This window comes from Papio anubis, chromosome 3, assembly GCF_008728515.1.
Source record: "Papio anubis isolate 15944 chromosome 3, Panubis1.0, whole genome shotgun sequence".
Classification (NCBI taxonomy): domain Eukaryota; kingdom Metazoa; phylum Chordata; class Mammalia; order Primates; family Cercopithecidae; genus Papio; species Papio anubis.
Genome location: NC_044978.1, coordinates 178,409,487 through 178,428,027, shown reverse-complemented (window position 1 = coordinate 178,428,027; position 18,541 = coordinate 178,409,487). Strand labels below are relative to the sequence as shown.

At 45.9% G+C, this 18,541-nt stretch overlaps 1 protein-coding gene across 6 annotated transcripts in view; it reads right to left on the bottom strand.

The window, feature by feature from the left end:
* Window positions 1-18,541, bottom strand: part of EVC (EvC ciliary complex subunit 1) — a 92,268-nt gene that overhangs the window by 19,439 nt on the left and 54,288 nt on the right. For 5 of the 6 annotated variants that reach the window (XM_031664729.1, XM_021938220.2, XM_009206505.4 and 2 more), the window contains one exon: window positions 8,200-8,412. In XM_031664729.1, coding sequence (XP_031520589.1) covers window positions 8,200-8,412 — 213 coding nt within the window. Of the gene's footprint in view, window positions 1-7,756; window positions 7,843-8,199; window positions 8,413-18,541 lie in introns of those variants that run through there. The other variant, XM_017958560.3, reaches the window with a different exon arrangement.

Genomic DNA, 18,541 nt, shown 5'->3' with positions numbered 1-18,541 from the left:
AGGCCCAGGTGTGGGCTGTGGGAGGTGATCTGGGGAGGGTTTAATGAAGCCAGGCTTGGCTCAGCCAGGACGGGGTGTCTGGGCATGTCAGGGGTGGGAAGTTGGACAATGTCCATGTTTGGTCTGTGTTCAGGTATAGTGGCAGGTTGGCCTCATTTTTGGCTCCACCTTTCATGTAACAGAGGGGCCTCATCTTGTTGATGTCTAGTGGTTGGTTGTTCAATAGGAGAACACCCAGGCCCGGCTGTGAGTAACGGGCTGGCTCCTGGATAGGAGGCACTGTTCTTTTCTCTCCCATGTGATTACTCTTCAGTTTTTAAGTTGTCTATTTAATTTGTAAATATAAAGTTAATACTTCTGCCCTCCTCCAGACTAGAAGGAGAAAGAGGATTCCAGTGTTCTCTCTGCCTTCTGGGATACTGCTCTCCATTATTGTGGTTCTGTGCTGTTTTCTAAATTCTTCATCTAAACTGTTCATTTCTAAACTCTTCAGTTCATTGTTTGAACCATCAATGTTCCTTTGCCCGGGTATGATTTGTTATTTCCCTCACTCCCTCTGTTCTCACTGTTTTAAAAATTGCCTATTTTATTTCTACAGAATTAGATATGTTCTACTCCTATAGGGTTTTGTCATCCTATTCTCCATGTCTCTTCTTCCATATTTTCCATCTCTTCAGACCTCTAAGCTGTCTTCTGGGACCACCTTCTCACACTCATCTTCCAGTTCACACACTGTTTCTTTAGCCACCATTTAATCTGCTATTCTATTAACTAATCCAATTAGATTTCTGTTTTCATTACTATAGTGTTCTTTTTTCTTTGAGATGGAGTCTCACTGTCGCCCAGGCTGAGTGATTTCCTGTGAGATCTCAGCTCACTGCAACCTCTGCCTCCCGGGTTCAAGCAATTCTCCTGCCTCAGCCTCTGGAGTAGCTGGGATTACAGGTGCCTGGCACCATGCCCGGCTAATTTTTGTATTTTTAGTAGAGACAGGGTTTCACCATGTTAGACAGGCTGGTCTTGAACTCTTGACCTAGGTGATCCACCCACCTCAGCCTCCCAAAGTGCTAAGATTACAGGCGTGAGCTACCACTCCTGGCCTCATTACTATAATTTTCATTCATAAAGTATATTTTTTCAATGTATTGTCTTGTTTCTTAGTATATTGTTTTTAGGGCTATTAATCTCCTCTGTTTTTAAAAGAACACACGTTACAAGCACATTCTAACGAAGTCCAAGGTCCCACAGCTAATAAACAGTGAGGCAGCAACTGAAATCTACATCTTTCTGTCTACAAAGTTCAAATATTTTCTAAATCCACCATGCTCCTCCCTGACGATCTCACATCACCAGGAGATGCACCTAACTCAGCAAGACCATGCTACAACCAAAGACTCCATCCTTAAGGTGAGAGTCCTTCCCTTTTCCATGGCTTTTTAAAAGGCTCTACCTCTGGCAGCCTGGAGATGGCGCACACTGCATTTGGAATGCATATTAAACACAGAGGCCTGGACAGAAGCACCAGCAGCCTAGACTTCAGTTCTGGTGGACGCTGTGATTCGTAACACTTGTGCTTAACTCTCACAAAACGACCCTATGCTATCTGGAACATTTCATTAAATCCCATCTCTGACTCCTCTTTGTGAGGAGTTTACAATAATCTGTCAGAGTGCTAGGGAAACCAGAACATTCTAGAAAATTCTGCACTTTTTTTTTTTTTTTTGAGATGGAGTCTCACTCTGTCACCCAGGCTAGAGATGGCGCGATCTCAGCTTACTGCAACCTCTGCTTCCCGGGTTCAAGAGACTCTCCTGCCTCAGCCTCCAGAGTAGCTGGGATTACAGGCATGCACCCCCAGGCCTGGCTAATTTTTGTATTTTTAGTAGAGACGGGGTTTCGTTGTGTTGGCCAGGCTGGTCTTGAACTCTCAACCTCAGGCAATCTACCCGCTTTGGCCTCGCAAAGTGCTGGGATTACAGGTGTGAGCCACCACGCCTGACCAGTCTTGATTCTTTGAAAGGTGAGTTTGCATTGCCACTAAAGTATATACGGGTCTTTGCTGTGTGTTTTGAGAATGTAGCTAAAACTAGCAACAGGATTTAACGATGATCGATAAGGTCAAGATCTCTGGACCAGATGGTGCCTGCAATTGTCACACAAACCTCTTCAGCATTATCAAATGCAGGCTTGTACATGCGGACATTCAGAAGAGGTGCTTCCTTGGGCTAGAGCGCTGGTCATTGCTACCAGGTCATTTTGTGGCCTCGGGTAAGTTTTACTCTTTTTTTCAAACTCTCATGTATTATGGGGAGAAAGGGAAAGAGCTATTGATTGATGCCTAGTATGTGCTGAAAATTTGGGAGTGTCCTCCCGGAAACAGGGAGGGTTTTTAGGTGGGGTGGGCTCTAAAATCAACTCCTGAGGGAAACACTGGAGTGCTAGGGGTGAGGGGGGCATTGCAGTTTTAAACAGCATGGTCAGAGTAGGCCTCACAGCGAAGGTGACATGGAGCAAAGACTCGTAGCAGGGTGGGGTGAGGCAGGAGCGTGGCTCCAGCAGGAGCCAGAGGAGTGCAAGGAACCAGCAGGGCTGCGAGGAGCATGCCGGTGCAGTCAGAGGGCAGCCAGGGCCTGACACGGTGGGCTTTGCAGAGTGTGGTGAGGTCTGTGGCTTTTATGCTGTGGGAAATGAGAAGCCACTGGGGGTTCTGCAGAGAAGCAACATGTGACTTAGTGTTCCCTATCAAATCTATTGTGCTGACGACTGTAAGATGCCCAATTATTTCCGGTATCACTAACAGAGAAAAGTCACTGCCAAATAAATTAAAATGTATCTTGATTTCAGGGGTGTTAAAATATTTTTAAATGTGTATCCTAAAAATTAGTGGCATATAGGATGTCTTAAAACAGGGGTGTCCAATCTTTTCACTTCCCTGGGCCACACTGGAAGAAGTACTGACTTGGGCCACACATAGAATGCACTAATATGAATGATAGTTCATGAGCTAAAACAAATGCAAAAAAATCTCATGATGTTTTAAGAAAGCTTACGAATTTCTGTTGGGCGCATTCAAAGCCATCCTGGGATGCATGCAGCCTGTGGGTTGGACAAGATTGTCTTAAAAGTATCACTCTGGCTGGGCGTTGAGAATGGAGGTAGAGCAGTTGGTCAGCTATTGCAGTAACCCAGATCAGAGTGGTTTTGACTAGGGTGCTAAGAGGGGAGGTGCTGAATAGTGGTCACATTCAGGATTAGACTGCAGGTAAAACCAATGGGATTTCGTGTCAACCAATGTAGGGTGTGAAAGAAAGAGGAGTCAAGGATGACCCCAAGGTTTCTGCCCCAATTTAGTACAAAAACGGAAGAAGGCTGTGGGTAAGGCAGGTTGGCAGGAAGAGCAACAGTTCTTTTTGACACACGAACTTCTCACATCTATCAATCATCTAAATGGAGACTTCATGTAGATCTGAGTTCAGGAACGATCCTGAGCTGAGGCTATAAATTTGGAAGCTGTTGGCTCTCAGTCCAATGACTCCTGAGGAACAAACCTGACAAGAGCCATGTGAGTGAGCCTGGAAGTGACTCTTCTCCAGTCAAGCCTTCAGATGAGACTCCAGCCCCAGCCCAGGGATTGGATGTTGCCTTGTGAGAGGCCCTCAACAAAGGGCCCAGTTAAATTGTGCCTGGACCCCTGACCCACAGAAATTGTGAGACAGTAAGTGCAAGTTGTTTTAAGCTTCTAGTTTGGGGGTTACTTGTTACACAGCATTAGAAAACTAATACAGATGGTGTGTGACTGGTTGGGATCACTGAGACAGTGCATGTAGATAAAGAAGAGGATTGGATACTGCACTCCAGGGCTCTCCAGTGTTCAGAAATTAAGGAGCTGGGAAGGGGCCAGCAAAGGAGACTAAGAAGGAGAAAGAAGTGAGCTGGGAGGAGAAGCAAGAGAGTCTAGTGGGTGTTACAAGGAGGAGGGAAGAGACCAACTTGGCCAACCACCACCACTGAGTCCAGTAAGAGGAGGCCTGAAAGCTCTGCACAGAGGAGAGCAGACTTGGTGATGAAATGATGAAAACCACCTGGAGTGGGGTGCAGAGAGAGGGAGAGGAGAGTAAGGTGGGGACCCAGGATTCAAACTCAGACAGACTGCCTCTAGCACTGGTGTTCTTTACTGTTTATGCTAAGGAGTGCACCAACTGCCACATTCCCTGCCCCACTCCTACCCACTGGTGTGTTAGTTTCCTGTGGCTGCTATAACAAATTATTACAAATTTGGTGGCTTAAAACAACACTTATTACCTTACATTTCTGGAGATCGGAAGCCTGAAATGAGAGTCGGCAGGTCTGCACTCCTCCCCAAGGGTCTGGGGCAGAATCCACTTTCTTGCCTTTTCCAGTTCCCAGAGGGCACCTGCATTCCCAGGCTCACAGCCCCTTCCTCTGTCTTTAAGTCCAGCAATGGCTGCAGAGTCTTCCTCACTGCCTCACTCTGGCACTAATGCTCCTTTTTCACTTATAAGGACCCTTGTGATGACATGGGGCCCAGCCAGATCACAGGGAGAATATCCCCATCTCACGATCCTTTGCTTAATCACATTTGCAAAGTCCTTTTTGCCTTGTAGCCAGACATATTCACGGGTTTTAGGGATTAAGATGTGGGTCTCCTTGGGGGGCCATTATAGCCGCCTACCGCAAGGGGACTGGGAGAAGCCCAGACATCTACATTAGAGCAGATTAAATTTTGAGAAACACCATTCTACAAGCTGTTCCAACAGTGTAATTCACAAATTCCATAATTTTTAACCACTTCCCTGAGCAATGGGATATGAAACAATCAACTGTCTTTTTGCATAGAAAACAATGTGGGAAAGGCAATTTGCAGTTGATGTGTTTTTGATTTTCCATGAATAGCTTCATTGGTGCTTTTCTTTTCATGGCTAATATTCATCTGAACCACAGAGAGCTCATTTCTCCTTTTTTTCATCAGTGAGGAAATATGGCAGGTAGATCTCTAACTATCGTGTGTTAATTTATTTATTTATTTTATTTTATTTTATTTTATTTTGAGACAGAGTCTCGCTGTGTCGCCCAGGCTGGAATGCAGTGGTGCAATCTCGGCTCACTGCAGGCTCCGCCTCCTGGGTTCACGCCATTCTCCTGCCTCAGCCTCCCAAGTAGCTGGGACTACAGGTGCACACCACCATGCCCGGCTAATTTTTTGTATTTTTAGTAGAGATGGGGTTTCACCATGTTAGCCAGGATGGTCTCGATCTCCTGACCTCGTGATTCGCCTGCCTCGGCCTCCCAAAGTGCTGGGATTACAGGCGTGAGCCACCGTGCCCAACTATCATGTGTTAATTTAAGGCAATTAAGTAACCAGTAAGTTAACTATGACATAGACACCTTGAGAAAACAGTCTTGGGTCATACTTATGTAATCAGTTGATGAGGTAATTAATTCTCCTGCTTGCTTCCTGCATGCAAAACTCAGCTGGAAATCTTCCCCACATGCCAAGAAAAATTCACAATCATATGCTCACAAAGTAAACAAATAAAACATTACAAACAGAGCTGTGCATAGTCTACTATTTGCCTAAAATAACTTAAGACTCCTAACCAGAGAGTTTTAGATGAATCATAGGTGTTTTGTCAGAAATGAAATTCTGGATTCCTTCACTGTCAATGCCATTAAATGAGTCAATAGATACTGTGCAAAAAGTCTTTTAAATGAGTCAATAGATACTGTGCAAAAGGTCTTAACTTGCATTATCTCCATGCAATCATTTGGATATTGTGACCCTTAGTTTTCACACAGAAGCTGGAGTTCTGAGGTATTTTTAGCAAGCTGTGTAAAGTCAGAGTTGCAAGAGGTCAGCTCACTGGCTAAAGTCACACAGCCCGTTAACGTGCCTGCTCTGGCTCAAACCCATGTCTTAGGCTTCTGAGGTTATGGGCCTGGCTGCAAAACCACAATGGTCTCTAAAAGGCCCCTACACTCATTTAGTGAGTCCACTTCAGAGGCCCATTAGGCTTACTTGGTTTCTAAGACACTGAGGCTCAGGTCCTGCTCCCTCCCCAGAGACTGTAAATGAATTGGTCCGCAGCCCAGGATTTGGAATGAATTGGATGAATTCAGCTTCATTTAGATCCCTTAGAAGAATACAGGGCAAAGGCGACACTGTCATCATTTCCAAAGCTGCATTATTGTTGCTCGAAATGCAACAAGTTTTCCTGAACATTTGCCATATTGCAGCCACCGGGCTTTGAATAGGCAGTGTAAAGATGAAAATCAGGGTTGCCGTCCTCAAGGAACTCATAGCCAAATGCAGGAGACAGACAAGTCACCTATGACAGGGCAACCAGATGCCACTGACAGAGGACTGAATGAACTAGAAGGAGGTCTAAGAATTCATTCGGGCAGGCAACTAGGCCCTGTGCCTGTCCCCACAGCTGTGACTGGTCATGCGTTTGCACAATGCTTTCCTGTATCTACTTTGTACTTTCTATTGCCCCAAGGAATTGTTTTAGGAAACCTCTTTTAGATGGATGCATCAGTCAGACTGATCTTTTGTAACTAATTGCAAACCCAACTTAAAGAAACAGGGCTTGTTTCTGACAATAAGCATGTAGGGGCTGGCAGTTCAGGTCTACAGCAGTGGCTTAACAGCACCGCCAGGGGCTCGGGGCTGCCTGAGACTGTTCCAACCACTGGAGCCCACCAGGCTCACATAGGCTGCCTCTAGGGCAGAGAAAGGCTGATACACCTCCAGGCCTCCCATGCGTTCTAGGAAGGAAGAATGGGACACTGAAGAAGGGGGCTGCTCCAAGCAAAACCAGCTTTGGTATCAGGAAACAGAATCCCTTTGCCTTGTTTCAAAGGCCAGAGCAGTGTCACTCAGCCATGGCTAGTTGCAAGGGATATGGATGTTGAGGACGTTAGTTTCACAGTCTCTAGAGGGCTGAAGGCAAGGGAGAAAGGACTTGCAGGTGGTCTTGGTGGATGCTGAATTTGGAAATGCCTTCTTTCATTTAACAGTTTTTAGTTTTTTAAAGATAAAATCAACGCGGGCTGGGCGCAGTGGCTCACGCCTGTAATCCCAGCACTTTTGGAGACTGAAGCAGGCAGATCACTTGAGTTCAGGAGTTTGGGACCACCCTGGCCACCATGGTGAAACCCTATCTTACTGAAAATACAAAAATTAGCCAGGTGTGGTGGCACGTGCCTGTTATCCCAGCTACTCGGGAGGCTGAGGCAGGAGAATCGCTTGAACCTGGGAGGCGGAGGTTGCAGTGAGCTGAGATCGCACCATGGCACTCCAGTCTGGGTGACAGAGCAAGATTCCATCTCAAAAAAAAAAAAAAAAAAAAAAAATCAATCTGTATTATTAGTTTCCCATTGCTGCTGTCCCACATTGCTACAAGCTGTGGCTGAAAACAACACAAATCTATTACCTTACAGTTTTGAGCCTAGGAGGCTGAAATGGGTCTTAATGGGTTAAAATCAAGGTGTCAGCAGGGCCGCGCTCTTTTTTGGAGGCTATAGGGGAGAATGTGCTCCTTGACCTTTCCAGCTTCTAGAAACAGCCAGAGTTCCTAGGCTCACAGTCACAACATTCCAACCTCTGCTTAGAACATCAACCCTCCTTCTCTGACTCCCACCCTTCTGCCTGTCTCCTGTAAGAACCCTTGCAATTATGCTGGGCTTACCAGCATCCCTACCTCAAAATCCTTCACTCAACCGCATCTGCTTTTTGCCATGTAAGGGAACACAGCGTAGATATCTTTGGGGGTAACGATTCTGTCTCAGCATAAATCCATGCTCTTCATAATCAGACTGTCACTGAAAAACAGGAGTCCTGTGTGTGCCACTGCCCCACCCCCACCGACTCCACTCCCTGTGAACCGCTTTCCTTCCTGCCATTTGGTTACTTATTTCTCTCGTTCTAAAGAACAAGCTTTGCTGCTCTTCTTGATCGATTAACTTAAGGTATGATCTCCGACTTCCTGCTGAGGGAGATGATGGCTCTGCTCTCTCATCCCACCCCCGTGGTGGGCCATTGTGAAAGGGAGGCAAGAGTCATCTCCGTAGAGCACCTACAATAGGCAGCAGTGGGTGTTCAGGATGTGAGATCTCTCACGCTTGTTCATGTGTTTCTACAATGCAGACCCCAGCCCCTGGGTTCCCAAATGCCCGCACCTGCTGGTCTTGCTCTTGGAGCTCCTGGAAGAGTTTCCACTGCTGCCTCCGGAAGCGATCTGACTTCCCCAGCTGCCAGGCAGCGTTCTCCTGGACTTCCTGCCTCAAGCAGTCACATTCTTCTGTGGGGAGGCCAGTCATGCCAGGGAGCGTCTGAAGGAACAGGGCGTCCATGAACTTCTGGAAAGTGTCCATGGTGCTGCAGTACAGCTCCTGAAGCCGAGAACCACAGATGGGGTTACAGGTCATGGCAGGACCCTGTGTGGGGTCTCAGCTGCTCTCTGCCTCTCCTCCACAAGCCTCCCACAAGACACAAGGGGACCCACAGACAGGAACTCTCAAGTCACACATATGCAAACATGCATAGACACATACACAAGTACACTCCCCCACAGGCACACACACTTGTACACACAGACACATGCACATGTACTCATACACATATGCATGCAGACACAGGCACATACACACACATGCACATGCACACACACACACGAACACATGCATGCTTTCATACACATTTGAGCCCTGCACACACTCCTACATACATCCATGCATAGACAAGTGCACACAGACACACATACACTCATATATACTTGCACAGTGACACACTCTTACACACACACGCATAGCCTTGAGATGCACCCACTCTCAAGCTCCACTCAGCCAAGCTTCACACCTGTTCTCCTCGCCAAGCTTCACACCTGCTCTCCTCGCCAAGCTTCACACCTGCTCTCCTTGCCAAGCTTCACGCCTGCTCTCCTCCCCCAGTGAGCTCTTCATCTCTGGCATCTCCTCAAAACCATCATTTGGGCCTCCCCTGGGTCACTGTCTAGATTATTTTCACAATCCCCACTAGTCTGTCTTCCCCTCCATCCTCCATGCTTAAGTGAGTTATTTTCGTAAACTTCACATCTTATCATGAGTCCTCCTGGCTCAAATAACGTGGAAGATCTCTGTTCCCCTCACACTCAGGATCACCCAGCAGGGCTTCCGGGCAGCTCAGAGATGGCCCCAGCTGTCCTGCTTCTTGTCTCATCATTCTGTTGCCTTCATCCCACCTCCCCCACCCCGATATCTTTCTAAAAACTATGAAAAACAAACCCACACCATAATAATAATATTAAACACCTGTGAATCCACCACTCACATCTTTTTCTTTTTCTTTTTTTTTCATTTAAAACATGGAACCTTACAGGTAGCCGGGCGTGGTGGCTCATGCCTGTAATCCCAACACTTTGGGAGGCTGAGGCGGGTAGATCATCTGAGGTTGGGAGTTGAAGACCAGCCTGGCCAACACAGTGAAATCCTGTCTCTACTAAAAAATACAAAAATTAGCCGGGCATGGTGGCGCAGGTCTGTAATCCCAGCTACGTGGCAGGCTGAGGCAGGAGAATCACTTGAACATGGGAGGCGGAAGTTGCAGTGAGCTGAGATTGTGTCACCGCGCTCCAATTTGGGTGACAGAGAGAGACTCCATCTCAAAAAAAACCAAAAACAAACAAACAAACAAAAAACATGGAACCTTACAGGTTAAGTTGGAATTCTTTATGGCTCCCTGCAATTCTTCTCCCCACCCTCTCAGCCTCAGACAGCCATCCCCATGAACGCAGTGACCCTCTCTCCAGTTTACACGTCTACACTTTCCCTGCATATCATGTTCATAAAGGTGGCTTTTGGTGTGTGTGTTCATTCACCCCATAAATGGCATCTCATTGCATGTTTCATTATGCAGATGCTTTTTGTTTTGTTTTGTTTTGAGACAGGATCTTCCTCTGTCGCCCAGGCTGGAGTTCAGGGGTGTGATCACGCCCTCGACTTCCTGGGCTCAGGTGATCCTCTCACCTCAGCCTCCCAAATGGCTGGGACTATAGGAGTATATGCCACTATGCCTGGCTAATTTTTTAATAATTTTTTGTGGAGACGAGGTTTTGCCATGTTGCTCAGGCTACTCTCGAACTCCTGAGCTCAAGTGGTCTGCCTGCCTTGACCTCCCAAAGTGCTGGGATTACAGGTGTGGGCCACTGCGCCTGGCCCAGAAGCTTTTTAAAGCCACTCCTTTTGCCCCATCTCCAATTACTTTCACACCTAGAATGGACTCCTCACCCTGAAAAATTCCTCCAAAATAATCCCTTCTCTGGAACCTTCCCTGGGCCACTAACGTGGGCATTTCTGACCCTGAGCTCCCACCAGCCGTTTGGTTGGCCCACCAGGGTATCTAAGCCACAGTTTATCTGTCATCCCCCAAGACCACGGCTCCCCGATATAGCGGTTTTGTCACACTAGGGTCTGCACCCACATATCATATCCTCCCCCAACCAAGCACGTGCCGGCAGTCCCTGAATACGCCATGCCCCAACGCAACTAGAGCACCCACGTCCCCCTTTACCCAGGAACTCTCCTGGCATGTTCCAAAAATCAATTCAAGGTCTCCTTTTCTGGCAAGGCCCCCTGACCACAGGGTCTCATTAGGTGCAACGTGGCTTAGCTGAACATCTGCTTTCCTTCCTGGAGTCTGGAATCTTGATACATGACAGGAAAGAGGTATGCCCGTATGACTGATTCCAACAGAACCCCTGGACTCTAAGCTCAGGATGGCTTCCCTGGAAGACAACATTTCACACCTGCTACCGCAACTCATGTGAATTAAGTGCGTCCCGTGTGACTCCATGGGGAGAGGATTCTGGAAACTTGTGCCTGGCTTCCTCTGGATTGTACCCCTTGTAGCTTTTCCCTTTGCTGATTTTGCTTGGAATCCTTTCACTGCAATAAGTCCTAGCCATAGGTACAACTATAGGCTGAGTCTGTGAGCTGTCCTAGTGAACCACTGAACCTGGTGGTCTTACGGACCCCAGAGGAGGTGCCCCTCCTTTGCTGCTGCCCCTCCAGCACTCACCACCCTTTGCAGGCACTGGCTGTGTGATTGTCCTTCTCATGGACAAAACCACAGAGTTTCTTCTTACCACCTTTTCATTTGCAGGGCCTAGCGGAGTCCCCAGGAAATGACAGGTGATAATAAATATAATTGTTAAGAATTACTAATTTGAGTCAAGAACACTGTTTTTGCATAATATCACTCAATCCATAGAACAGTTCAATCAAAGCATTCTATTATAATTATCATCATTTTATAAATGAGGAAACTGAGGCACAGAGAAGATGAGTAACTGGAACACAGTTTATAGATGGTAGGTCCTGGTCATTGGACTCTTGGACTCATACCCTTAGCCAGTGTGCTACATGGATAATTGGTTTTTTGAAAGGAAAATAAACATATTCTCACACATACACTTAGTATTGTGTATGTCCCTAGGTCATACTTGCTGTGCTCAATGAATATAAGTTAAATTTCATTCAAATCAATGTTAAATCAACCTAATGAATGCCATAGTCTTAAGCTCATAGCCAACCCTGACTTTGGTCAGAATAAAGTGATCATGACAAGGGCATATGGAACCCACATTCTTTTAAAAGATTTAGAGATTCGATTTCTGATATGGCTAACCAGATAACTTGGATCAATCCTTTCACTGGGGGTGAATGAAAAAGATAGGTGAACAAAATAATTATTAAATCTTCATAAAAGTTGCAAAGAGCTAACAAGATTGTGATGAGTACATAGGCCAAGGGCTGAGAAGACACATCTGGAGGGGAATACTCAGCCTTTGGGCTGCTTTTACCTGGGGAGTGTTGGTTGATTCAGAGGAGATGACTGAACAGCTGAGCGGGTCTTTTGACAGCCTGAAGCTGTCAGGAGACAGAAGTTTGAGTTCGTCGTTCATTATGGGTAGGGGCCTGGTAAACCATTCCACACTTAGGGTTGGGGCCCAAAAAGGCACACTGGAGAAATATTAGCAAAATGGAAGAGAACCAGCCCAGACTGGGTATACAGACTGTAACCTGGAGTCAAGTTATTTAGATTGCCCAGGATATTTTAAGCCCTGACTTCGAATTAAGGTGACCCTGGACCACTACAGGTGCTGATATCTGACAGTATCATTGTATACCTGAAATTATTTCTACAAATAAATGTGCAAATTTTAAACATAGTATACAAAATATAAACAGACACATGAGGATATAAGATAACATAATCAAAGACCTACACAAACAATAGGCATCAGAAACAAACCCACAGGTATTTCAGAGAGTAATTACAAGTCAGCATGTAATTACAAGACATGGTCTTTAAAGTATCAACGGTTACTATGCTCATGAAGTTAAAAGCCACTCTTAAACATTTAAGCAAGGAGCTGGAAATTATAAAAAGTGACACTACTTAGTTTAAACAGAGCCAACTAGCAGTTCTAGAATTGAAAAATATTGTCCAATATTAAGAACTCAATGCACAAGTTTAATAGCAGTTTAGGCGCAGCTGAAGAGAGAATTAGAACCCTGGAAAATAGATCAGAAGAAACTAGCAGAACAAAGCAAGGGGAAACTAAAGGATGGAAAATATGGAGGAAAAGATAACGACATAGAAGATACAATGGGGAGGTCCAACATGTTAAATTGGAGTCTCTGAAGGGTTGGAGGGAAAGTCTGGGTAGAAGGAGTATTTGAAGAGATAACAAAATTTCCCAAACTGATGGAAGAAATTTACAGACAAGGAAACCAAGGCTTCCTCTTTACATGTAAAAGAGGAGTTAAATAAGTTGCACAAATTTACACACAGCTCTGACAGTTGGGGTCCAGTGCCCATGACCTTGATGCTACTCAGGTAAATATTTTTTAAAGAATGAATGCGTGAATGAATGAATAAATGAATAGCCAGCACCTAGCAAACACAGGGTCACTTTTTGCTACATGAATAGCAGATAAAATAGTCTTTAAGAAAAATAAAACAAAACATGACTAGAAACAAAGGGGTCATTTCCTAATGCTGAAAGGTTTAATTCACTGGAAAAATGAAAAAGTTATAAACTTGTAAGTACTTAATAACATTACCAAATCAATAAAATTTGCCAAGTTAACAGAATAAAGGAGAAAAATATTACACTGATTACCTCAATAGAGGAAGATAAAAGCATTTTACAAAATTTAATTTCTATGCATGAGGAACACACTTAGCAAATTAGGAACGGAAAGAAACTTCCTTAACATGATTAAAGAAAAAAAATAACAGCTATATTACACATTATACCTAATGGTAGAAACCACAAAGCAATATTAAGAAAAACTAAATTAAATACGACCTAAATAAATGTATCAATCCATGTTTCCGGATTGGAAGACTTGATATTGCAAAGACATTAATTCTCCTCAAATCGACCTATAAATTCCAAATCTTAATCAATAACTATATGGGATAAAAATTGAAGCTACAAATATTCTTTAATCCAATAATTCCACTCTTTGGTATATCCAAAAGAAATATGTGCACACAGCTTCTACAAGAAAGTTCATGTCAGCCAATGTGTAACACAAGAAGACTCCAAAGCCCATCACTAATAGGATGGGTAAATGTATGGCATTGTATTTACACAACAGAACACGCCACAGCAATGAGGAAGAATGAACTACTGCCACATACAACCACATGGATGGATCTCTCAAATGTAAAGTTGAGTGAAAGGCCAATGGGACAAAGCGCATGCTGTACGATTCCATTTACATAAAGTTCAAAAACTGCCAAAGCTGCACAACAATGTCCGGGGATGTGCTCTGAGATTTACAACCGTAAATCAAACCAGGGATCTGATTTCTGTTATCGGCTGGATGATGGCTCCTGGGAGCGGGGAGGGTGTTAGGATGGAAAGGAAGCATGGGGGTGTTCTGGGGTCCCAGCTACATTCTCTTTCTTGCTCCACATGGTTTCATAAATGTTTTACAATAATCATTTGTTGATTTGTAAGATTATGCTTTATTTATTCATATGTGTTCTATTTCACAATAAAACCAGTTTCAATGAATGGGGATGATGGACATTGTTTTCCAGCCTCTGAGAATCCCAATTTTCTTCCAGGAGACAGATTTTTAAGTTGACTCTCATTCTTGGACTCTCTTATTCTACAGCAGTGGTTGGGACAAACCTTTTTCTTTATTGTTCACAACTGTCAAATCACAACAATATGCGGGATTTGTAAATTAGAGAAGGGTTAGCTTTGTAAAAGCAACACAGTCCATTAGCTTAGGCTCCTTCTAATAAAAAATATGCTGGATCCTATCTGCTCCCTGGAAAGACTCAAGTCTGCATTCTTTGTCACATGGTCTGACAGGCCATAAAACACATCGCTTCCCACTAAAGCTGGCACGTGTCACTTGGGAGATACTGATTTATTCTGTGCTTGAAATAGAACCAGAATTAATTTGCATTATTGCTTTCCCAGTATGTGTAAAGGGGTCAGGACAGAGGGGAACTCCGGTGGGGGATGGAAGCTGGCCCTGAGCCTCACCCCTTAAGCTTAGGAGGATGTCCCCTTCCCCTCAAACAGAAGCACACACAGTCCAGGCAAAGACAAACGGCTCACTCTGAACTTGCTCCTTCACTCAGGTGTCTCCTCTGCAGCCTCATCCAAACCACCAGCTGCCCTCCCCAGGTTTCTCACAGAGCAGGGACTTGGAGCAAGGAAGGTACCCATACTCCAGAGCTTTTCAAAGCTTCCATAACCTACTCAAGGCTCAGTCTTCTTATCTGTCAAAGGGGGCTGAAAATACCCGCTTTGAGGGCTGATTATGAGGATGAGAAAGGATTTATGGGGATTGTCTGGCTCAGAGCACACAGCAAGCACTTAATAGATGCTAGCTAGTATCATTAGATAAAAGCTGGAGAAGTTAGTGTGTGGTTCTCAAGAAGTGTTACCCACTGCTATTGTCATTCTAGGAACAAAGCATTTGGGGGAAAATAGGTGAGAATAATTCCCTCTGAGCAGAGGTAGTTTTTGTTTCAGTTGTTTGCAAGGCAAGCAGGAGGAGGGGACAGATGGGAGGGAGGGAAGGGAGGGAAGGTACAAGGCCAGAAATGGGCAGATGGCCCAGTGGGACTGAAGTATAGGGTGTTGGGGAGGCACAGGACTAGTGAGGGGCCAGCACCACATGAGGGACCCAAATGCCACACTGCCAAGTGGAGACCCGGCAGACTGGACCATGGTGGGGTTCAAGCAAGGCAAGGATGTGGCCAGGGCTGAAGATGCACTGATGAAGGTTCAGAGTCCACGGAATGGATCTTTCCGGGATTCCCTGGACATGGCCCAGCCCCTGAGAGTCCTTTGTTCCTCATCATAGGAATCAAGAATGTTCCCCAGGGACCCCAGCCCGATTGTTTTGAAGATGCACATTTAACGACTTCAGAGTAAAGTGTGCTCAGGTTCCCCTGACAAGTGGGTCCTGGAGAGCACAGGTGAGCTTGGATCTCTTAAAAATGGGAAGTGGGTTGAACAAGGGGTAGGAGCTCCGGCATCTGCAGGACTGGGCCATCCACCAGCAGCGTGTCCACGGGCCAACTCCCTTAAAAAAGGAGGGGAGGATACCTGCACTATAAACTTGCAGAGACTATGGAGGATCCCACGAAACACCTGGGCAGCTCGGTGCACCGCCTCCCACTCTCTCTCCCGGCACCCACGCCCCTTGCCACATAACTTTGCAGGGACTTCTCAAAGTGAGTGGGGAGCACTTCCCTGACTGCTACAGAGTTCAGGCATGTGACTTCCTTTGGCTGAGAGAATGAGGTGGAAGTGTGCTGCTTTGGAGGCTAGACCTCAGCTATTGCTATGAGAAGAACATGCCCAGGCTAGTCCACAGGTCTTAGGGGGAAGATGGGAGAGACATGGAGCAAGGCTGAGTCAAGTTAATCAAGCCCAGAGTAGATCAGCCAAATTCCGGAGCTGCAGACCATGAGTGCAAATCACTGTTGTTTTCAGCCCCTGGGTTTCCAGGTGTCTTGTTACACAGCATGACTGTGATCATAGTTACCTGGACAGCAGGAGAGGGAGGGGGTCCTAAAAGTGAAAGCTCTGGGATAAATATGTGTGTCATCCTCACAGCATGCATACGTTCATTTTGCAAATGTCTCCTGGCACCTACTGCAGGCAAGGCCCAGTGCCAGGGACACTGCGGTGACCGAGGCAGGTGTGGACCCAGACCCGAGGGAGTTCACAGCCCAACAGGGGGTCAGACATTGCACATATGCTCCCCACAGGCTGTGACACATGTGATGATCAGGAGGATGGAAGTCCTAAGTTAGACAGGTCTAAGGAGAGGTCAGAGAAGGGTTCCCCTAAAGAAGTAACATTTCAGCTGAGACTCAAAGAGCAAGAATGAGCTGGCCAGGCAAAGCCCAGGGAAGGAAGACAGTTTCGGGCACTGGTGTGGGAGGGACAAGGGTACCCTTGGGGGAACTAAGAGATAGCTGAAGTCAGCTGGAAGTCAGGGAGCAAGGGACAGAACTTTAGGAAGGGTGATGAGTGGGCCAGGTTGTGTGGACCTCATGGGCCAGGCTGGACAGGTGGATCCTGTGGGCCAGCTTGGGTGGAAGTGTCAGGGGTCAGGTCAGGAAGGCCCTGTGGGTCAGGCTAGGGGCATCTTGTGGACAGGCTGGATGGGCCTCATGAATCAAGCTAAGTGGTCATGGTCATCCTGGGCCAGATTAAGGATGTTGGACTTCTTGAGAGCAACAGGAATCATTTTTGGGTGTTCACTAGCTCTTTCATATGGTTAAGAACTTAAAAGGAAGGTAGCCAAGAATTCCTGGATAAGAGAGGTTAAGTGATAGGGTCTAGGCCACACAGCAGGTATGCAGCTGAAATGGGCCCATAACCTGGTCTGTCTGCTTCTTGAATGACTCTTCTCCCCTCTGCACCTCTTTGCAGGGAGGTAAGATGGTTGTGAAAATTACCAAAAGGAAAGAGGGGTAGCATGTGATATAAGGGCACTGTGCGTTGTACTTCTGCAAAGAAAACACAACACATTTACCCCAGTAGTTTTACTAAATTATAATAAAAAAACCACAGCCAGGCACAGTGGCTCACTCCTGTAATCCCAGAACTTTGGAAGGCCGAGGCAGGTAGATCACAAAGTCAGGAGATCGACACCATCCTGGCTAACACGGTGAAACCCTGTCTCTACTAAAAATACAAAAAATTAGCCGAGAGTGGTGTCGGGTGCCTGTAGTTCCAGCTACTCGGGAGGCTGAGGCAGGAGAATGGCGTGAACCCGGGAGGCAGAGCCTGCAGTGAGTGAGCACAGATTGCATCACTACACTCCAGCCTGGGCGACAGAGACTCTGTCTCAAAATAATAATAATAATAATAATAATAATAATAATAATAATAATAAAATAAAATAAAACAAAATAAAAAGCCACATTTCCTTAGCCTGTTACTGTAAAGGTAGATATGCATCACCCAGCCTATTTTTCTCAGCCTCTGCATCCTTGGTCATGGTATATTAACCCTTTAAGCCTAATAAGGACCATGGAAACTGCCTTGAGTGCAGCGCCCATGGACACCTGCTTCCCAGCAACGGGGAGGTCTGTGGTGCCCAAGCTTCTATCATTTCCTCTCAAGATCTGCTTCCAATACGTTACTTGCCCAGAAAATCAGGGTTTTCATGGTCTTCAAGAAACAAATTTCTTTCACTCTTTGGAAACGTACCGTTTTTCTCTGTGGTACGCAGAATGTCTCCCTCAAGATGTCCACCTCCCAATCCCTGGAACTTTCGAGCATGGAACTTTACACGGTGAAGAGACTTCGCAGGTGGGATTGAGTTAAGGATCCTGAGACGGAGAGATGACCCTGGATGACCCAGTTGGCTCCAATGTCATCACAGGGTTCTTATAAGTAAATGAGGGAGGCAGGAGGGTCACAGTCAGAGAAGATGTGATGGAGGAAGCAGAGGCAGGAGTGGCGCCATAGCTGGCCCTGACGATAGAAGAAAGGGCCCTGAGCCAAGGAATGTGGGTGGCCTCTAGAAACTGGAAAAGTCAAGAAAACCGTTTCTACCCTGGGGCCTCCAGGAGGAATCAGCACAGCTGACACCTTCATTTTAGCCCAGTGAGATCCACATCAGACTTCTGACCTCCAGAACTGTAACATAACTTTGTGTCGCTTTAAGCCACTGAGTTTGTGGTCATTAGTTACGGTGGCTATACTAATATATAATATAGTATAACTATACTAACTAATACCTCATATGACATCTTCAGAATGAAAATAGTTTAGCTGATTCATTGATATATATATATTTTTTTCTTTCTTTCTTTTTTTGAGATGAAGTCTCGCTCTGTTGCCCAGGCTGGAGTACAATGGCGCGATCTCATCTCACTGCAACCTCTGCCTCCCAAGTTCAAGCAATCCTCCTGCCTCAGCCTCCTGAGTAGCTGGGACTACAGGCACCCGCCACCATG